At 64.3% G+C, this 20,779-nt stretch overlaps 6 protein-coding genes across 6 annotated transcripts; 2 read left to right on the top strand and 4 right to left on the bottom strand.

Moving 5' to 3' along the window:
- Positions 1 to 410: 410 nt before the first annotated feature.
- On the bottom strand, positions 411 to 2,702 carry PFL1_02753 (uncharacterized protein; the record flags this gene model as incomplete). Its single annotated transcript, XM_007880268.1, has 9 exons — positions 411 to 928; positions 1,027 to 1,267; positions 1,377 to 1,511; positions 1,608 to 1,665; positions 1,810 to 1,865; positions 1,975 to 2,083; positions 2,186 to 2,338; positions 2,449 to 2,490; positions 2,674 to 2,702. 9 exons carry the CDS (start codon positions 2,700 to 2,702, stop codon positions 411 to 413), a joined length of 1,341 nt encoding a protein of 446 aa, XP_007878459.1.
- Positions 2,703 to 8,108: 5,406 nt separating this feature from the next.
- Positions 8,109 to 9,417, bottom strand: PFL1_02754 (uncharacterized protein; the record flags this gene model as incomplete). The annotated part of the gene is made up of 3 exons (XM_007880269.1): positions 8,109 to 8,204; positions 8,314 to 9,272; positions 9,366 to 9,417. 3 exons carry the CDS (start codon positions 9,415 to 9,417, stop codon positions 8,109 to 8,111), a joined length of 1,107 nt encoding a protein of 368 aa, XP_007878460.1.
- A 787-nt stretch (positions 9,418 to 10,204) lies between these two features.
- On the top strand, positions 10,205 to 11,655 carry PFL1_02755 (uncharacterized protein; the record flags this gene model as incomplete). The annotated part of the gene is made up of 2 exons (XM_007880270.1): positions 10,205 to 10,258; positions 10,369 to 11,655. The coding sequence occupies 2 exons, from the start codon at positions 10,205 to 10,207 to the stop codon at positions 11,653 to 11,655; spliced, it is 1,341 nt and encodes a 446-aa protein (XP_007878461.1).
- A 454-nt stretch (positions 11,656 to 12,109) lies between these two features.
- On the top strand, positions 12,110 to 13,616 carry PFL1_02756 (uncharacterized protein; the record flags this gene model as incomplete). The annotated part of the gene is made up of 2 exons (XM_007880271.1): positions 12,110 to 12,976; positions 13,068 to 13,616. 2 exons carry the CDS (start codon positions 12,110 to 12,112, stop codon positions 13,614 to 13,616), a joined length of 1,416 nt encoding a protein of 471 aa, XP_007878462.1.
- Positions 13,617 to 13,786: 170 nt separating this feature from the next.
- PFL1_02757 (uncharacterized protein) lies at positions 13,787 to 16,128 on the bottom strand (the record flags this gene model as incomplete). The annotated part of the gene is made up of 2 exons (XM_007880272.1): positions 13,787 to 15,508; positions 15,631 to 16,128. The coding sequence occupies 2 exons, from the start codon at positions 16,126 to 16,128 to the stop codon at positions 13,787 to 13,789; spliced, it is 2,220 nt and encodes a 739-aa protein (XP_007878463.1).
- An 893-nt stretch (positions 16,129 to 17,021) lies between these two features.
- PFL1_02758 (uncharacterized protein) lies at positions 17,022 to 20,302 on the bottom strand (the record flags this gene model as incomplete). The annotated part of the gene is made up of 3 exons (XM_007880273.1): positions 17,022 to 17,175; positions 17,286 to 19,223; positions 19,311 to 20,302. The coding sequence occupies 3 exons, from the start codon at positions 20,300 to 20,302 to the stop codon at positions 17,022 to 17,024; spliced, it is 3,084 nt and encodes a 1,027-aa protein (XP_007878464.1).
- Positions 20,303 to 20,779: the final 477 nt, after the last annotated feature.

Raw genomic sequence — 20,779 nt, forward strand, 5'->3', positions numbered from 1 at the left:
GCTCCCTCTGTCACCATGTTTCCCTCCGATGGAGCCGTCGCGGTTTGCAGCTCCGCCAATAAATCCGGTCGGCCGCATCATTCTTCCTCAGTCGGGCGTTGCGCGGTACGGTGCGGTTCTCGACGAGGTTGTGTTATAGCTAAGTTGCAAGAGCGGCTTGGATGGGAGGGTACCTTAATGACAGTAGATGTTGCAAAGGAGCTGTATGGTTTGTTCGCCGCAGCCCACCTCCTTTTGACGCTACGCTACGCTATGACAGAGAGGGGTAGGCAGGCATTGCAATGAGCACAAAGGAGCGAACGGCGGGTCGGATGGGTGTAGGTGGTCAGGTGGGTGACGAGTGCAGCGGAGGAGAAATCTCCCGCAGGTGTCATTCGTGACATAGTCCAGTCACACGGACGAGCCGCGCATCAAGGACGAACGCCGTACGGGTTATGCTGATGTGGATGGTGGTGCGGGTGTTGGTGACGACCGTAGGAGTCTGCCTCATCGTCCCTCTCCCAGCTATCGGGACGACCGGGCGAGCCGCCGATGCCTCCGTTGCTATGCTGGCCGGTGCTCTTGGCGCTGCCGCCGTGCGACCCATTGTGGGCCAAACACTCGCGCCCGTCGAGGGTGACGGCGCTGATCCACGACGTGGCCGAGATCTGGACGTCGGATCCCTTGTGCACCACGACCTTGTCGGGCTGCTCGTGCCGCGACACCTGCGCCTCGGACGTCCGCATCGCCCGCATCGCCATCGGCATGTCGTCGAGCGTCTTCTCGAACCCAGACCCGGTCACGCCAAACCCGCTCGAGACCGGCCGCGGCGTGACGGGGTGTGAGCCGTGGTTGCTCACTGGCAACGCCTTGACGTACTGCGCCTGGCCTTGCAGCAACATCCGTACCACGACCGGGTTCAACCCGTTTTGCAGCGCAGCGCGAATGACTATCGGAAAAGCAGAGGCACGAGGAGCAAGATGCGGTAGTCTGTCAGCCGCTGTCGTCGTCCGAAAGATGTGCCCACGAAATCGCGCTGCAACTCACAGACGGGCATGATGTAGTCTGGCATCACGAGCATCGCGATGATGAGGATGACGCGCAGCAGCTCAAAGATGGCGTAGAGCGCCACTCCCTGCTCGACGAGGTGGCGGCTGAGCACGCCCCAGCCCAGCTCTGGATCAGAGGCGCGGCGGATGCCAAACGCGTTGCGGATAAAGGTGCCGATGTTGAGGAAAAAGTGCACAACGCCCCCCTCGACCAGGCTGTGCAGCGTCATCAGCAGGATCTGTTGCCGTTGCCCAGAGGTGCCATTCGACCCAAAGGAAAACGAGGTCAGCCTTTGTCTGTCCCTGCATCTCGACCGATCAGCCCTGCGAGCAGGACGACGTACTCACCACGAGATCAAAGACGCAAGCCAACGCGATGTAGACGTGGTCGAGGTTGACAAACTTGGACCCCTTGGTTGGCGCGAGCCACAGGCACCACTTTGTGAAGGGCACTCTGAGCGGCTTGCCAAAGTTGAGGTAGACCTGTGCACGGGCAGCAGGAGGATCGTTTGCGGCGACGTGTCAGTCAGTGGCTGGCGGTCCTCGGTCGGGCGTGGTCGCGGCCGGGCGAGAACTCACGTAGGCGCCGAAGGCAGACAGCCCGATCAGGTATGCCAGGAGGAAGATGCCGTACCGTCTAGATGGGAAGAGCGAGGGAGGTGACGCAAGGGCAGTGACCGTCAACAAGCTGCTCTATCATTCTCAGCGCCGCTTGAGTCGCTCGGGCATCTTCCCAAGTCGCATCTGGAGCCAGGCGAGGGTCGCAGAGGTAGCAACTCACTTGTTCCGACGCGACACGACGTAGCAGCGGCACGCAAACACCGCGCTGAAGGTGGACTGACGTCGCCCAAGATGGACAGGCAGCATGGGATGCGTGGGCGATTCAGCAACGAGTTCGGCAAGGTATCGCTCCTTCTCGCGCAAAGCGGGTCAAGGGCGTGCTCACGTTGCAGATGATCGAGGGGGTCAGCATAGCGTACCTCCATCCCTCGCACTCGCCATGGGTCATGGTGATGTAGAGGACGGGCAGAAGATTGCCGATGAATCCGGAAGCCCTGTTGGCCAGCAGACGGACGGCATTGCGAAAGACATGCATCTGAGCGTCAGCCTCAAAGGTGAGAAGGCTATATGGGCTTCCTCGGCCCTGGACGACTCACCGGCACGCAAAGTAGCACGACCGGGAAAAGATGCGGACGGGGTCGCGCCAATGTGGCCCGGTGAAGGTGGTGATGACAAGGCGGATGTCGAAGACGAGGCTCTTTACGATGTCCCAGCCCACCACGCCGAGGAAGGCGACAAAGAGGAGCAACCTGGGTGGCGAGTAGAGGCGGGGGGAAGGGAGCACCAAGACGTATGTCAGTCGACGACGAGGCGATGCCCGGCCTGCCTGGTCCATGGTCAGCACTCGAAGGGCACTCACGAGATCTGGACTTCGACCGCATTCTCCCAGTTGCGGAGGTACCTGCGTAGTCGCCGGTGAGAAGGGATGTCGTGTCGGAAACGTCAGCAAATGGAGGCAGGCATTCCAAGGCAGGTGGCGGCGCGTAGAGCATCGCCGGTCTCGGCGGGCCTCTGGGACAAGCCTGGAAGTAGGCGAAGCTGGGCGATCGTCCTCTATGGAAGAAGAGTTGACAAGGGTACGCACCAGTAGACGACGCCGTCGGAAATGGCCATGATGGGCGATGGATCGTGCCGGGACGAGTGAGGGTCGGGTATATGGGATGGAGCTTGGAAGCGGGTATATTCGGGTCGCCCTGCCTTGCGTCGCCTCCCGATGCGCCTACGAGCTGACGCCGACGGGACGAGGGTCTGATCTAGTCAAAGCAACGAGATACCTGGTGGTGGGTCGAGGTGTCCTAGGGCTAGAGGAGGGAGGTCGGCGGAGGAGACAGTCGAATCGATCAGGGAGAGGGCGAGGGCGATGTTGGAACGGAGACGCGATCGACAAGGAGAGCGGTGGACGAACGACGGACCTGAGAGGCCGACTCTTGTATCCTGACCGGCAGATACAGTACGGTGGAGAGGAATGAGTGCGAGGTGGTCGTGGGTGGATCGAGTGGTCGTGTGGCCGGGTGGTCTGGTGTTCGAGGCGATGGCGAGGGAAGCGTCGAGAGGGCCTGCCGAGAGCGCCACCGTCACGTCTCGATCAGAGAGGGGGAGAAGGCGGGGGGGAGGTGTGGTCGTTCGGCAGTTGTTACGGCAGGTGAGTGGGAAACAAGGTTGGCGGATCAACGCCGAGGTTGCGGGTTTGCCACCTAGGCTTCCTTGAAGGGCATCGCATGGATGTACCTGCCTCGATACATCCATATGTGAGTAAGTAGGACCGGGCGGAAGGGTGCCGGATGCCGTGCAACTGCCTGGAGCGCCGGTGTCCGGTGGGGAGTGAGCGGCGACCTGTGGAGCCGGTATCGTCGATATGAAAGCCGTGACACGCGGCAGGCAGCAGGGAAGCGCCCTGTGCGTTGCTGCTCATCCAAGCGGTGTCAGGATAGATGGGATGAGATCGCGGAGCAGGCAGCAGCGAAAGCAGATGACCCTGCCCCTCTGCTGCAGGGCATGGTAAGCGCTCCGCCCGCCCAGAGGCCCGTGATGAGGTCGCTAGGGCGAGTGAGGAAGCTCGAGCAGCGGTGGCAGTTGCCAGCCGGGGCCAAGAAAGGGGAGCGCATCGCAGCTAGAGCGTGGGAGAGGCAAGGAAAGGGTTGGTTGCACGGCAACCTCGCCTCTGAGTTTCCAAGGAACCGGAAGCAGCCAAGAAAGCCAGCAGGAGGCCAAGGTACCGGTAGCGAGCAACGCGGGGCTTGCCTGCCTGCAAAGGTCGGCTCGGGCCACCCGTATTTCATCGGCTTTGAGGCTGTCGACCTGGCCGTCTGCCTAAGGGCATCTGGGGTCGGTCCGGCGTGTGCATGGAAGGTGCGATGGAGGGGCGGCGGGAAAGAGGGTTGCAGGTTTGAGCTTGCTTGACGCCCGGGCGGCGAAATGAGCCTTGGAATATGGCTGAGCTGTGGGAAAGGGCTGCTATGGATGTACATACATACAGGCCGAGTAGTTACGTTTACGCTCGCAGCAGGGCGAAGGGGGTGGGCTGGCAGAGGGCCGGTTGTCAAGTTGCGAGGCGCCAAATGTGCGAGGGCTCGACGAGGGGCGCCCAGAGGAGTCGCTCATCTCCGTTTCGGGCTGCCTCGTCCCCGTCGACGTAACTTTCGAGCTCTGAGAGTTAGGGATGGATGGGCAAGCGTTTGCCAATCGGCTCTAGAAGTTTTCATCCTGGCGCCGTGAGGGTGATCTAGGGCTCATTAGCCACGTATCAGCGCACTTGGTACTACGGAAAGGGCGCGGCACGGAGCAGCTCACGTACTACGGATAGAGCGACAGAAGCAGAGGCCGAGGCCCTCCATGATGGGCGAGGTTCGAAGTACATAAGAGTGCACAGCTCCTTCCATGGCCGGGTAGCGCGTGTGTCCGTGTGCAAACTAGCCACGCCGTGACGAGCCTATCGGAAATGGCTTTGGCGGCCGGCCTGGCTGCTTCCGCATATGTATTCACTGGGAGCAACGAGGTGGCGAGTGATGGCGGGCGAGCGCCACCTGAGGGGACGATCGAGGGATGGAGATGGACAGGCGAGTCGCGCACGGCAGCCTTGACGCTCTCGGCTGCGCAGTGTGCACCTGTCTGGGAGGTGGCGGACGACGGCCCTCTGCATCGCCGAACGGCTCGGCGCAGCGTGGCACTCAGCTCGCAGTCGACCACCAAGGCGTATGGAACGTACGCCGCTGTCCGCACCAGAACGACCACCACCACCACCATCGAGCCCAGAGGACATCGTACATATCAACCTCTTACCTGGCGTGCGAATCCTACGATGCGGCCCGAATCGATGCCCCTGTCCTGCCCCTTATCCAGGCCGATCGGATCTTGTCGCCGAGTAGCAAGTCACCTAAATCGACGAGGTAGCAGCGCCACGCCCGGGCCCATTCCCACGATCCTGCCTTTCCGCCACCCAACCGGCGCTTCTCCTGCCCAAATTGGTTGTGCTGATGCAGCGCCTAGCAGGTCATGGTAAGGGCGCCTCCAAGCTGTACACACCCACAGCTGTGACCGAGGCTCTGCACCTTCCGAGCACTCGGCGCGCGGGATGGCCAGCGCCATCTCGCAGCGACGCTCGGCACCTCTCGCCGCTTACCCCAGCGCGAGCATCAGCATGACACCGTTGTGCGCAAGATGCCGCAGACAAAAGCTCAGACGGATCAATCTGGTATGTAGGTGCTATTGTCGGACGGCACCGTGGACGTGGTACGGTATTACGGCAGGCCGGTAGCTTCCTTTTCCCATCAGACCAGAAACGTCCGACAATGGGGGTGACAAGACTGTTTGTAACCCACGATGCTCGATGGGTCCACCGTGGTCATGGCGCTGACGATCCCCTCCCATTCCCATTGTGACCGGACAGCCGTAAGCAAGCCGATGGCTTCTTCGACAGCAGTAATGACGAAGTGGGCTCACGTCTCTCGATGACCGACTGTCCCGGTATATTGCCGCGCTCTAATGCTTGGTCCGGCCGGGCTAGTCCTGCTCTGGTTGAAAGAGCATGGATCCTCCCGAGCCACTCGCGCCACTGTCCCTTGAATCGTGAGCTCGGGCACAGGTATCGAACAAGGGTATCGGATGAGAGCGAAGATATGTAGAGATGGCGATGGAGATGACCGCAGTCGTTCGCCGCAGCGCCGCAGCACCGCACTCCGCCGCGCCGCACATGCATCCGCCGGGCGCACATGCATGCAACCCTGGCAAGCCAAAACTTGGCCGGCCCGATGCTCGTCAAGCTCTATCCTCAATCCTCTAGCTGCTGATGCTGGTTGCGCCTGCCTTGCCCTACAGTGGGGGCCTTGCTCGGCGGTTACACCGGAACCAGACGCGGTGCCGCTCGGCTGGTCCCGCCGTCGACCAAGGAACAAGGGCCTCACCGGCCATCATCATGGTGCCAGATGCTGCTGTTGAAAGCAGTCGCGCCCAGTCCAGGTCGTCTTTCTTTCACTCCCGTATGGCCTGCGCTCACCGGTCAGGGTTGGTCGATCGACGAAGCCAAGCGCTGCAGCAGCACCGCGACATCGCCGTTTTCGATGGTCGTCGCGGGGGGCCGGGCAAGGAACGTCGATACGGCTTCTTCAGCGGCGACGTCTACCGTAGCACGGCCACGTCCTCCCTTCGCCCACCCTCTTCGACAGCTCGGTCCAGACCTTCTTCACACGCGGTCGTCTCTGGACGTGGGGGAAACAGGGGAGGGGGACTGGAGGAGAAGGAGGGAGGTGCGGCAAAGCTCTGTTGCGCCTCGAGCGCCGCAAGCACGCCGACGCTGTTCAGAGGCCTGAGCACATCGCCGCACCTCGCGCCGCCCTACGCCCTGTCATGCCATGATGCAGCCATCCTCACGCTCGTGACCGTGGCCATGTGGTGCGGGCTGCAGAAGGATCGTGGAACGAGGCGCTCGGCGCGGTGCGGTGCGGTGCGGTGCGGTGCGGTGCGGTGCGGTGCGGTGCGGTGCGGTGCGGTGCGGTGCGGTGCGGTGCGGTGCGGTGCGGTGCGGTGCGGTGCGGTGCAGTAGTGGCTGTCAGACGATGTTGTTGACAACCACCATCCATAACTCCCTCCGCTGTTTCTTGCTTGGCATGCGTATGCATGTAGACGCAGAAGAACCTAGTCTCGCCACCGACAGACCACGTCCTTTCCCGATGGAGAAGGGACCGGTCCGGTCCCAATCAAAGGGGTTGGCCGCTGCATCAAAGACGTGTACGTAAGAGCATGTCCGCACGGCACCGTACTCGGCATGGGGAGGCACTGCTGCCCTTCGGCATTCTTGAACGAGAGTGCACGTTTGTTCGACAACGACGAGGCCATCCACAACGTAGGGATGCCCGTGCCGTCCTCGCCGGTAAGATAGAGAGGGGCCCCGAAACTTGATCTTCGTCGAGTCAGTGCCACCTCGATGGTCCCATCCTGAGGCGAAGAGAGCTGTACACTTCGGCCGACTTGGCGGATCGAGGTCGTCAACGTGTCCCTCCCAGCTACGACGGCTTTGACGGGAGGGATGGCAAATGGACCAAATCCCGGACCGGGCATCATGGTCATGGCAGGCCGACGTCGCTTCAAGCCAGCAGTGCGACCAGGTACCGCATCCTTGGTTCGGCGTCCTGGCCGCCCCTTACATCGCCCGTGCTGGTCCTGTGTATGGGCCGGACGACTGCATGGACAGCGCAACTCGGAAGTCGCCCGACCTCTTCGCTCTTGGCTGACCCTTAACTTGTAGGTTTACGCCCGAGATGGTACCTGCCGGTACCGACAGTGCCTGAGCTAGGCTAGGGTCGTCTGCATCGGCACGGCGTCGGCACGTTGGCGAGCACGCCTCTCCAAGTGACCGGTAGACGGCCCTTGCCAAGTAGACTGACCGGTCACCAAGGATGGGCAAGCAAGGGGGTTACAGCAGACCTTGGGTTCGATGGAAGCAACAACGACTCGCCGGACAACCAACCCTCCTTCGACGCCGCCCGTCCCATCCGGTGCCGTCGTTGCTCGTGTTGCAAAGAGTCCGGGTCCCGGTCGCATTCCCACGTCCATCCTTCCTTACTCCCTTCCGATCTCTCGGTGCTGGTGCGAGTCGACGCGCATGCCCTCGCCCTTTCTCACTCTATAGCCTCGGACCGCCACCAACCGACCCGATCCGAGCAGGTCCTCGCATGATCGCGGTGGTGTCCTGTTCCACGGTTTCGTCAAGGGCTTACGTCAGGACGTCCGGTGCCATGCCATCGGACGACGTCCTTCCTTCCTGCTTCCGCATGAGGGGCGGGACGGGCCCGCGACTTCTTTGCGGAGCCCAACGAAGCGGATCATCCGTCATCGGCAAACAGCAGGACGCCTCGACTCGATGCTCGCCAGCACCACAGTGTTGGTCGACGCCTTGCCCGTGTCCCTCTGCGCAGCCTGTCCCTCCAAGCGAAGCGGGGTATCTGGGGCTCTCGTCCGAATACCCGGTCGAGACAATGCATCTATGATTCTCTTCATTGCGGTGGTGCCAGTCTGGTGGGCGACTCATTGTGTCAGGAATCCCTTGGCGAGCGCAATCTCGGCGTTCATGACGGAGCTCGTGGCGGCGCCGATCATGACATTGTTCGAGAGGACGACAAACTGTGGGTTCAGAGGGCAAGCATCAGAGCGCGAGCCAGAAACGCGGCGGGGTGTGGATCAGCTTCGGTCTCTGACTGTGCACGAGACTCGACCGCGGCTGCTCGCTCACCTTGATGTCAAACACGGGGCACTGGCGCACCCTGCCGACATTGACACCGGCGCCGTTCTGCCACTCGCGGTCGAGCTTGGGTTGCGGGCGGTCGGCCTCTTCGTGGAGCGTGATGGCCTGCTGGGGCGCCGAGTGACATCCGAGCTGCTGCGGCACCGTGACAAACTCGCGGAAGCACTGCTTGACCTCCTCGACCGAGGGGGGCGGCTGCCTCTTGAACGAGACCGAGACCGTCTCGAGGTGGCCGTCGATGACGGGGACGCGGTTGCAGTGGGCCGACACCTTGAGCGGCGAGTCGGCGTGGAGGTCAAAAGCCGTCTTGTCGCTGGTCATGCCGCCGAGGATCTTGGCCGTCTCCCACTCGATCTTCTCCTCCTCTCCCGAGATGTAGGGGACGACGTTGTCGAGGATGTCGAGCGACGACACGCCCGGGTAGCCCGCGCCCGAGATGGCCTGCATGGTCTGGACGACGATCTTGTCGAGCGGGCCGAAGCGGTCCTCGAGTGCTTTGAGGGGGACGACGATACCGGTGGTGGAGCAGTTTGCGTTGGTGATGATGAAGCCCGTCTTTGTGCCTACCTGGCTCTTTTGGTGCGGGATGATGTCAAAGTGGTCCGGGTTGACGAGGGGCACGACGAGCGGGCAGAGCGGGTCGGTGCGGTAGTTTTTGGCGTTGGAAAAGACGCGGAGCTCGGCCTTGCGAAAGGCGTCTTCGACGGGGCCGGCGGGGCCCGAGTCGAGGCCGCTGAAGACGACCTGGCACTGGGCAAAGTGTTGGGGCTGGCACTCGTACACGGGCATCTGTGCGACGTTTGCGGGGATGGAGCGGACCTGCTTCCAACGACCGGCGACGGCGGCCGAGTACGACTTGCCGGCGCTCGACGAGGATGCGCCGAGGGCAGCGAGCTCAAACTGCGGGTGGTCGGCCAGCTGGAGGATGAAGCGCTGTCCGACGGTGCCTGGGCGGAGGGGAGCAGAGCAGCCCGGGTGGTGAGGGTGTCAGCTGGGGTCTGTAAAGAGTGACGGCGATGAGCGTGACCACGATCACTCACCGGTGGCGCCGAGGACGCCGACCTTGAGCTTGTTCTGTTGTTGCTGCGACATTGTAGCGATGATGTTGGGATGCACGGGGGCAATGGCGGGAGGGGATGGGTGGTGGGGAGAAGGCTCTCTCAAGAAGAAGTACGTTGCTCCCCCCCCCCCTGACCGACAGCAGCAGGTGGAGCCCCCGCCTCAGTCCCGAGGGCCCGCCGGTCTCGGCCAATGACCGAGTCACGCCCGCCACCGCCTGCCTCCTGTCAGCCACGGCGTAGATCAGCCCATCGGGGCAGGATCATGATCCGACCAATCGGCACTTTTCTCCCGATCTCCGACCCGGGAACCCGGCGTGCAGGCAGGCTGCCAGCGAGCCGCGGCGCATGGGCCCGCCAGCTGGCTGGCCAGAAGCAAGCTCTCGCGCTTTCTCTCTGCTGGCGGGCGCTTCCAGCACGACAGCAGCGCCTGCCAGAGCCAAGGCTGCCCCACACCCCTGCTGGGCTGCCTGCTTGGCTTCTTCCTTCCTCTTCGCCTCCGTCCCCCGCCGCATCCGAACCAGCATCATAGCAGCTCACCTGCTACTACCCTTCACCACCAGCCTCGCGCAACGGCGGTATCGCCTCCTTCTACCGTACCCGCCCAGACGACTCGCCATTGCCCAGGCAAACTGCTTTGCTGGCAGAGCAGCACCTCTCACCCCTTGCCAAACGCCACCGAGTCGCCTTTCCGTCCAGCAAGCTAGCTCGCGCTCATCCTCTTTCTCGCACGGTGATATCTCCCTCCCAACCACTCTGGAAGCAGTCGCTTCTACCACATCCACACCGCTCACCTTCTCTCGCCGAGCAAGCAGAACAGCATGGGAAAGAACGGCCTCTTCGGCCAGCTCAAGGGCATCGATGCCTTCTCCAAGGTGAGTCCGCCTCATGAACCCTCTCGATTCCTTGCCGACAGCACCGTGGCTCAACCTCGCACCACCGACGACTCACCCCCTCCTGGCTCCTCCCTTCTCCGCTCCCGCAGACGATGGACGACGTCCGGGTGCGGACAAACGTCGGAGCGCTCATCACCCTCGTTTCGGCCTGCCTCATCGCCCTCTTGACCATCGGCGAATTCATCGACTACCGCACCGTGCACCTCAAGCCATCGCTCGAGGTCGATCGCTCCCGCGGTGAGAAGCTCACCGTCAACATGAACGTCACCTTTCCGCGCGTCCCCTGCTACCTCGTCTCGCTCGACGTCATGGACATCTCGGGCGAGCACCAGAACGACATCACCCACGACCTCGAGCGCATCCGCATCAGTCCAGACGGCCAGCCCGTCGAGTTTGGCTCCAAAAAGGGCCTGACGGGCGATGCGGCGAGGATCGCAAAGACGCGCGGCAAGGACTACTGCGGCTCGTGCTACGGCGGCGTCGCCCCCGCCAGCGGCTGCTGCAACTCGTGCGACGAGGTGCGCGAGGCCTACGTCCGCCGCGGCTGGTCCTTTAACGACCCGGACCACGTCGACCAGTGCGTCGAGGAGCACTGGACCGACAAGATCAAGGAGCAGAACAAGGAAGGGTGCCGCCTGTCGGGCAAGTTGCACGTCAACAAGGTCGTCGGCAGCTTCCACCTCTCGCCCGGCCGCGCGTTCCAGGCCAACAACATGCACATCCACGACCTGGTCCCCTACCTCTCGGGCACGGGCGCCGAGCACCACGACTTTGGCCACTTTATCCACGAGTTCAGCTTCGCCAGCGAAAACAAGGCCCAGGGCGGCAGCGGTTGGGGCCGGAGCAGCGGCCAGACGGTGACCGACGCCGAGATCAAGAAGCGGCTGGGCGTCCAGGACCCGCTCAACGGCGTGCGGGCGCACACGGAAAAGAGCGCCTTTATGTTCCAGTATTTCCTCAAGGTGGTGGCCACCGAATTCCGGTCGCTGAGCCGCGAGGTGCTCAAGACTCACCAGTACTCGGTCACGACCTACGAGCGGGACCTGAGCCCGGGCGCCGCGGCGCGGGCGGCGGCGGGCCTGGCAAAGGAGGGGAGCGGTGCGCACGTGTCGCACGGCTTTGCGGGCGTTCCGGGCGTGTTTTTCAACTACGAGATTTCGCCGCTCAAGACGATCCACACCGAGACTAGGCAGAGCCTGGCGCACTTTCTCACGTCGACGTGCGCCATCGTGGGCGGCATCCTGACGGTGGCGGGGCTGGTGGACAGCGCCATCTACAGCTACCGGAGGCGGTTGGGAGCGACGAGCGCCGAGAGCGGCGACCTGCGCGCGCGCGAGGGGCTCGGGTACACGAGCAAGACGGGCAAGTTTCTCTGAGCGCAGCGCGGGCGGTGGAACGAGGGCCGGGCCGTGGTGGCGACTGTAGATAACGAGACTGAGGGTGCACCGAAGCGAATCCGAACGGCGGTGGTACCACACAGAGACAGCCTAAGTCTGTATCGCCTGCCTGCCTGCCAGCATCGGTCTGTGGCGGCGTAGAGGGTCGGAAGACGGCCAGCCACAGAGCTCTGTACGCGAAAAAGGCCCGAAATCGCGTCGCGGTCCGCCTGGCCAGGCAGGCCTGCCTGGCAGCCTTGGAAGTCGGGCGTGGCTGGCAGGCGAGGCAGGCGACCAACACTCTCGAACCAACACCGACTCGCTCCTCCGCACCACCTCGAGACGCCTGCCTCTGACCGCGCACTTCGCCACCGCAGCCAACAACGCTGTTCTGCCTTTCGTTTCCGCCGTAGCTCGATCAACGCACCACGGCTGCGACCGCACCTCGCCCACCATGCCCTTCACCATACCGCTGCGCACATCAGCCGCGGCCGCCTCCACCTCGACCGACCAAGCCAGCAGCGGCAGCGGCAGCGGCAGCGGCGGCGGTGACTACCAGCTCTTTGAGATCCCACCGGATCTCCTTGCGCACTTCACCTCTGCTGGCGCCTCGTCTGCATCGGTGCCGACGCAGCTCACCATCAAGGGGCAGCCCAACGACTCGGCGGTTCTCACAACCGCCACGTCGACCTACGCCCTCCGCAGCGTCTCCCAGAGCAACTCGCTCCTCGTCTGTTCCCTTGCGCCCTCCGCCTCGTCGCCACAGGATGCCACGTCAGGCAAGACCATGGAGCTGCAACTGCAGACCACCATCTCGGATACGCTCGAGTGTCAGCTATCCGTGCCGCACCTTGGCCGCATCACCTCGCTGCTCCGCCCCACGCGCTACAGGGGTCGATCCGACGCCCAACCGAGCACCGGCGCACGGCTCTACCGCAGGCACGAGATCTTCGACCTGGTCCAGGCGAGCGACGCCGAGATTGTACGGGGGCTCGACGAGCAGCGCGTCGTCGAGCTCGACGGCGTCATGAGGCAGCTCGACGACGACTTCACCCTCGACCTCCTCAAGGCCGTCCTGGCGCAGGTCGAGGTCAATGCGTACCTCCTCGAACAGGTACCGCTCCACGAGCTCGTAGATGGTCTCGACAAGGAGTTTGATATCGAACCCAGCGTCACGAGGCAGGCTTGCTCCCGTCTTTTCGGAAAAGTCCGCGAGGGACAGGGGCGGGGGCCCGAGGCGAAGGAGGAGGACGAGGTGGTGGAGCTGGATGCGATGGCCATTACGAGGTTCATCGGGATACAGCAGCTCAAGACGGCAAGGGTGAGTAGCGCAGATGCAGCTCGGACCCATCCGTCCCTTTGCACGAGCCGCCCTGACATCGTCCCTGTCCCACCTCGTTCCCACGATGCAGATGCCAATACCGCTCTCGACCTTCTTCCACTCCTGGCAGGCCGCGAGCGGATCGACGCTATCGCCGCACGTCTCGCTACCCCTCCTCCGGGGCGAGTACATCCTGCACCCGGCAGCGCAGCCCTACACCTCGACGACCTCGACAACGAGCGCACCGGCATTCAGCATCCAGCGCTTCTCGATCGCCGACCTTCCCACCGCGCCGGCCGCACGCTTCCAGGACCTGTTCAACACGCGGCCGTCCTGGACCGCCGAGGACCTCGATCCGTTCATCGAGGACCTCGTCCAGGGCGAGGGGCTGCAGCAGCAGAGAAAGAAAAAGGACGCGCTCCTCCTCAAATTCTGCCGCGCCAGCAAGGTCAAGATCGTCGACTGGAGCGGCGAGCTCGCCAGGTTCTTTGGCCACGTCGACGAGGACGATGAGGCGCGACAGGGTGGTGTCGGGGACGAGGCGATGGCCGAGGCGGATAGACGGAGAGTCAAGAGCAGGACCAGGAAGGACACAAAGCTCAAGGACGTCACGCTCTACACGGCCCGCGTCAAGTTCTAACCCGGCCAGGCGGGCGGGCGGGCGAGCGCGAGGGCCAACGAGGGATGCACAGGGCCGACGTCGACGATGGAGCGAAATGAGAATGAGCGGCACATCGACGAACCTATGCTACAATTTGCTGTGCTCAGCTTTGCAACAGCAAGAGGGGCCGAGGGGGGAGCGGAGCGGGGTCAGACGAAGCCGTAGGCGCGTTTTCCGCCTCCCTCACGCATCGAAACGGACCTCCGCACCCGCCTCCGTCTCGTCCTACTCGATCCTGCTTCTGCCTCGCCCTCGCCCTCGCCCTCGTCCTCGTCCTCGGCCGCCGAGTGAAGGGCACGTCGAGACGACGCAGCAAGACCTTCACTCTGGTACCCTCCCTCTCCGAGCGCGGGTGCGCGCGGTCGGCGACGACGCCCCAGCGAGACGGCCGAACGCGCCACCTCGTCGTCGGATCTCGACACCGTCGGCGCCGGCGTTGCTGTTGATCCCTTTTTGCCTCTTGCTCTCCGATCTCCATCGTCGTCGGTGGTGGCGTCGGTATCGAGGTCGAGCGAGTCTTTTGCGCGACGGACCTGGCAGCGTTTGCGACGGCCGTCGTGGCGCCGTGCCTGTCCGAGTGGCGTGGGCGTTACGAGGTACTCTTCCTGCTCTTCGTCATCGTCGTCGTCGCCGGCGCCTCGTCGTGGGGCGAAATGGTGGGATGGAGAGGTCGACCGAGAGGGCGATGCGCGTCCAACCCGTCTCGACGTGTCCGTCTCCGCCTCCGCCGCCCTCCTTCTCCTCCTGCTCCTCCTGCTCCTCCTCGTCTCCGCCGCAACGCGGTCTGAAAGCGAGACCTCGTCCCGTTCCGACCCGCCCGCGTCGGCATCGGGTTCGAGTCGCATCCTCTGCTTTGCCTTCTTCCTCGCATCCCGGCTCGCAAGTCGGTACGGCGGCAACCCACCCGCCTCCGACTCGGCGGCGGTACCCTCGCTCGTCCAACCCGCCCCCGCCCCCGCTCCCGCCGCGTCGATCCGCCGACTCTCCTCCAACCACCTCTGACTGCCGAGGTAGAGGCTCTTTTTCTCTGCCCTCCGTTTGGCCTTCAACTTGGCTTCCAGCTCGGCCGCACGGAACTTGGCGAGCACGCCCGGCGATCGCTCCTCGATGGCCATGAGGGCGGCGGTCGATGACGACGGTGGGATCTCGAGGTGCTGCGGCCGTTCTGCCGGGACGCTGTTGCTGTTGGTGTAGAGCGACGACGACGAGCAGGACGAGATCGTCGAGTGCGTCCGGGGCGCATTGACGATGTAGAAGTCGGTCGAGTGCAGCCGGTGGTGCGACCCGGCGCGCGCCAGCGGTCGCGATTCGGTATCGCCGGACGACGTCGTCCCGCTGCTCACGCCGCCGGCGGCCGTGTCGGAAGTCGTGGGCGCGACGAGGGTGACGGCGGAAGTCGAATGTTGCTGCGCCATGGCGACGGGGCCGGTCTGGCCTCCGAGGAAGGCGGGCGGAGGCGGAGGAGGCATACCAGGTCGAAAGGGCACCGCGGCCGGCAAGTCTGCCCTTGTCGTCGTCGTCGTCGCCGCCGGCGCCGCTGCTGCCGTCGCTGGACCGGCCTCGTCAACGACCGCCTTCTCAGGATCCCACTCGCCGCGATCTCCACGTCGATCCTGGTACTTTTTCCACAGCCCCCCGACCTTTTTCGTCGCGGCGGCCACGACGGTCTCGGTCGAAGCGTTGGCCGGCGTCGACGTCGGTGGCGGTGGTCCACTGGCGCCTGGTGAGACGGCGGGGAGGGGCAGGAGGATGTCTTTGATCTTTTCGGCCTTGGCCTTGGCTTCGGCGAGCTTTTCGAGCTTCTCGGCCACGGGCTGCTTGAAACCGAGCGGGGAGCGGAGCAGCTTGCCGCGCGAGTGAAATGCGATCCCCTGCAAACGTAGCACGCGAGCCGGATGGGGCAGAGAGGAGAGCGGGAGAGGAAGTGTCAACGACCGAGTCCGACTCGTCAGGTCGGCTGCGGCGTCGATCGGGAAGCCGCCGGCGCACGCACCGAGAGGATATTGACGAGCCCGACCGAGACGAGGAGCCAATTCGCGATGAGTGCGAAGGTGCCAATCTTGCGACTGAGGCTATCGGCGCCGAGGAGGATCAGGAGGGCGCCCATCATCTGGGTGCCCCACTCCCTGCCGAGAAAGGGGAGGACGGCATCAAAGAAGCGGTCCAGCCAGCCTCCCCACGACACCTCGCTGAGTATGACGAGGAAGAGGGCGACGAGGTTGTACACGTGGTGCAGCGTCGACCACAGCGTGCCCCACGTCTGCGTCGGGATGTCGGTGTGGCTCTGGTAATCTCCCGGCTGTTCGGAGGGGAATGAGGCGACCGAGGAGGTGCTGCGGCTGCCTGCGGCGGCGGCATCGTCATCGAGGTGCTGGAAGTTGTGCTTGAGGATCAGGATGGTCGATGCCATGACGAGGATGCAGGATACGAGGGTGAGGATGCGGAGCAGGTTGAGAAAGAGCCATTTCTGCAGAAAGGGCGGGATCGCCATCGTGCGCGGCGGGATCGAGTGGCGGTGGGTAGTCTCGGCCGTCGTATGTGCCGACTTGGACGAGCAGAGACCGGCTGGTATGGCGGTGTAGCAGCCTCGAGATCGAAGTGGAAGCAACGAGGGTCAAGTCGTGTCGAGGACAAGGATGGGGTGGACAGGGCCGCTTCGAATACCAGCATCGAAGGCGGAAAGAAGGGGAAAGGTGGATGTATAAGTAGCAGACGTTGAGCTCGAGGTGCAAGGCATCCTTTGGACCCAGTATGACGGTGCTACGATGCGGCGGCCCACATCTAGTCGCGAGCGTCGAAGGGGGGAGCTAACAAAGGGGAACGAACGGCCAGATTCGATTGAGCAGGCTAGGCTCGTATCGAGCAGCAGCATGGACCGTCCGGGGCGTAGTTGGCGCGCGCATGCCTAGAATGCATCCTAGCCTAGCCTGCTCTGACCCGGCCAGCCTGGATCCAGCACAAAGGGGACGAAACGAACGGAGCCGGATAGGCTGATGATGAAGGACGTGAGGCCAGACGAGACGAGATGAAGTGAGGGGACAAAGGGGATCGGACGCCGTGAGCCTGGCCCTGGCCGCTCGACCTTGGAGAAGGGCGCAGAGTCTGACAGCCTATTTTGCACGCGCCAGAGTGCTCAAATTCCGAAAGCCGAGCGTCTCCCCGGACACCTCACGCTCGAGGAGCATGGCCAGACGAGACGCACGACGTGACATTGAACTCGAGGCATGGATGGATGAAGGAGGGCGGGGAGGAGGGTACAAGTACATTTGAGCTGCTACGCCATGCCATCTGCCAGGGCGCAGGCGAGCTCGTGAGTTCTTCAGCCCGTCAGCTCGGGGGGTCGGAAGCTCGTGAAGGCGGAAACGAGGGGCGGGGGGAACTCGATCAGGTCTTCATCTGTGCCAGGATTTCCTGGTAGGGCTGTACGAGGCCGGTGAGGAGGCGCGGTTTGGCGAGCACCTGGAGCACGGTTCCGAGCAGCTGCCTCTTGTCGTGTCCCAGAATCGTCGGTTCCCACTCGTCGTCCAGACCGGGTTTGCTATACCGTCGGACGACCGCGCGAGCGGGGGTGGAGGGAGAGGGAGAGGTGCATGACGGTCAGTACCCAAAGGAACTAGGCGCGGGCAAGGCCGCACCGGAGAGACTCACTGGTAGATGGGCCCGATGAGGCTCTTGATCAGGTCCTCGCTCTGGTTGCGGATCTCTTCCTCGCCCAGCCACCGCGCGTAGGCCATCAGGTGCAGCTTGTACTCGCTGGCGCTGCCGAAAATCACGGCCGCCAGCATGCGCGTCTCGAGGTGGCGCAGCGTCACGGCCAGCTTGAAGTCGTCTTCCCGCTCGCTCGGCACCTGCATCCGGGCCGGTCGCTGCGCGTCGGCGTTGCCGTCGTCGCCGCTGCCGCCGCTGCCGCCGCTACCGGCCCGCTCGCCGCCGTCCGCATCACCTTGGTTACCGTCTCCGCCCTCCCTGTCGGCGGCAGAAGCTGCAGGGGCGGCGACGGGCGACTCGCGCTGGCTGCGCGCCACCACCAGGTTGTTGATCTCGGCCTCGATGGCCTTGACCGGGTCGCGCGCGATGGCATTGTCCGTCCCGCGGCCGCGCGTCTTGCCGTCCCAGGCCATCGAGTGGTCGGCGAACCAGCCATCGCCCACGCACACCCAGCCGAGCTTGCGGTCGTCGAACGTGTAGACCTTTTCCGTGCGCAGCAGGATGATGGGCGCGCCGTTGGCGTGGATCGACGCCGAGACCAGGTTGGCCGGATCGCCCAGCACGTGGAGCACCGAGACAGGCCGGTGGATCTCGCGGTCGGCCCGGATGTCCCAGCGGTGCATCAGCCCGCTCACCGTGATGGCCATCAGCACGTTGCCGTTGCTCTCCAGGCGGAAGCAGGGCGAGTCGAGGAAGAGGTTGCCCGTCCGCCGCCCCTTTGGCGAGTAGATCAGGACGCTGCTGTCCTCGAGCGCCACGGCGGAAAAGTGGGGCGTCGCCGTGGCCAGGATGCCCGGCGACGGCGAAAAGTCGAGCCAGACGACCGAGTCGCTCTCGCTGCCGTCGAGGAGCGCAATCTCGCTCGGCCGGCTGGCGTCAAAGTTGCGGATCTCGACGGTGCCGTGCTCCTCGTCGCGCCGGTAGACGTTGAGCAGCTCGGGCACCGCCAGGCGGACTCCTCGGTGCACGCCGTCCTCGACGATGCCCACCGACCCCTCGATGCGCCGCCGCAGTGCCACCGTGCGTCCCACCGGCTCCCTCGGCGTCTCGCCACCGAGCGTCCTGCCGATCTCGGCCTTGGTCCGGCTCCGCGGGATCTTGCTGAGCGGCTCAATGTCCTCGTCGCCGAACGCGGCCTTTCGCTTCTCGCCGCGCGTCTCGGTCGACGGCGGGGCAGTGGCGTCTGCGTCGACTTCGATTGCGCCCTCCTGCGGCCGTTGCGGCTGCTGTTGCTGCTCTTGCGCGCGCGCCTGGGCCTGCTGCTGCGCTTCGAGGAGCTGCTGGAACTGCTGCGCCTGCTGCTGCTGGAGCTGCTGCTGCGTCTGCACAAACATCGACATCATCCTGGTCATGGCCTCTTCCACCCCCGGCCCCGGCGAGCCTCCTCGCGGCATCATCATGCGCGACGACGACGAGGGTCGGCGCGCAAGCTCCGAGCCGCCCTGGGATGGCCCAGCCGCTGCCGAGGCGGCGTGACCATTGACGTGGCCGTACGCAGGTTGGATGGCCGTGTCGGTGGCGAAGCCGTCGCTGCTGATCTGCGTTGGCTTGATGCGCCTCTTGCCGTCCCGGGTGATGGTGATCTCCTGCTTGAGGCGCTCGGTGCGGCTGGCTGCCGGTCGGACGGCGGGCGAAGGCGAAGGGACGGCGCGCCCGGCCTTGCGCACCTGAAGCACATTGGGTCGCTCGAGCGTGCCGACGGACTGGTTGGAGATGTGCGAGGGCAGCGCGGCCCGGGCCCGCTTGTACCCATGCTTGGCCCGCGACGCCTGCAGCCGCTCCTCGCTGAGCGCCTCGGACAGGATCTCGGGCGTCAGCGTGATGACTGCCACGGTGCCGTCCGACGACGACGCGTACAGGGTGTAGCCGTCCGATGACCTGAGAAGCAAGCGGGGAAAGGGGGAGGCTGTCAGCTCGCTCGCGTTTCGCCGCCCGGCGAGTCCTACTCGGCCACCGCGCACTCACCAGGAGAGGTCCATGACGTGCCGGTTGAAGAGATCCCTGGCCACGAGCACGGGGTGGTCGAGGCCGGTGACCCAGATCGACACGCTCTGGTCCATGGAGCCGAGCGCGACGACGCACGAGTGGCTGCCGCCGTCGAAGCCGGCAAAGATCTTTGGGCTGAAGGCGGTGACAATGACCGAGTTCTCGTGGCCGACAAACGAGACGTCGCTGTTCCAGTCGACGCGCTTGACGACGCTCGAGACAAAGACGGGCCCGCTCATGGCGTTGGCGCAGGTGAGGAAGCTGCCGTCGGGCGACCAGCTGGGCCTGCGGAAAAAGGTCGAGGATGGGCTGGTGGTAAAGGGGGCCGAGATGTCGGCGGCGAGGCTCCAGTCCTCGGTCTTCCACACCTTGACCGTCTTGTCGTCTGAGGCGGTGGCGAGGTACTGGCCGAGCGGGTCAAAGGCGACGCCCTTGACAAAGCCCTGGTGTCCGTCGATCTTGCGCAGGCGCTCGAAGGTGGTGCCGGACCAGACGAAAGCGAGCGAGTCTAGGCCGACGGTGGCGATGAACTCGTCGTCGGTGGACCAGGCAATGTCGGCGACGTCGGACTCGTGGCCGACGAGCCTGCGGTGGGGCCTCCAGGACTCGATGTTGACCTCGGTGGAGCCAAAGCTGCCGCCGATGCCCATGCCGGTGGTGTCAATGTCCCATATGAGGGCGATGGTGTCGTCGGAGCCCGAGGCGAGGAAGCGGCCCGAGTTGGACCAGCGGACGACGAGGACGCTGCCGGTGTGTCGGTCGAGGGTGGAGAGGAGCTTGTGGGTGCCCGGCTGGGCGTACTCGTCGGCCGAGAGGATGGGAGCGGTGGCCCAGATGCGGATCTTGGAGTCGATGCCGGCGGTTGCGACGCGGCTGCCGTCTGGGTGAACGGAGACGCTAAAGATGGTGCCGCGCTTAACCTTTTTGTCGTCTCCGTAGTGGGCGACCCAGTCGGGCAGGACGATGGACATGGCGGGCGGACGGAGGGGTGGAGGATCCGGTAGCGGGTGGCTACGATGGCGGCGTGCCGAGGGGCGGTGGACAGAAGTCAGTCGACGGGGTCTTTGATGTGGGTGAGGGTGGTCGGCCCTGGGCGTGGAGCCGAGAAAGCCAGGACGATGCCGATGGGCTTGCGTTGGGACAGAGGCCGTGCGTCGGTCGGGACTGGGAATCACGAGGAGCGAGGGTCGTCGGGTGGCGGTTTCGATGCCGATCTCGTCCGCATCGAGCGGTTGAGAAGCGGGCGAGGGTGGAACCAAGGAGCGGCGGGGTGGATGGAGGGTAGCGGGGTGAGGGAGAGACAGAGAGAGAGAGAGAGAGAGAGAGAGAGAGAGAGAGAGAGAGTAGGTCGGACCGACCGACGGACGACGACGACGTCGTCCTTCCTCCCTCCCGTCCCGGTCCCGGTTCCGGTTCCGGTTCCGTTTCCCGTACGGACGGACGAACGA

This window comes from Pseudozyma flocculosa, assembly GCF_000417875.1.
Source record: "Pseudozyma flocculosa PF-1 unplaced genomic scaffold scaffold00008, whole genome shotgun sequence".
Classification (NCBI taxonomy): domain Eukaryota; kingdom Fungi; phylum Basidiomycota; class Ustilaginomycetes; order Ustilaginales; family Ustilaginaceae; genus Pseudozyma; species Pseudozyma flocculosa.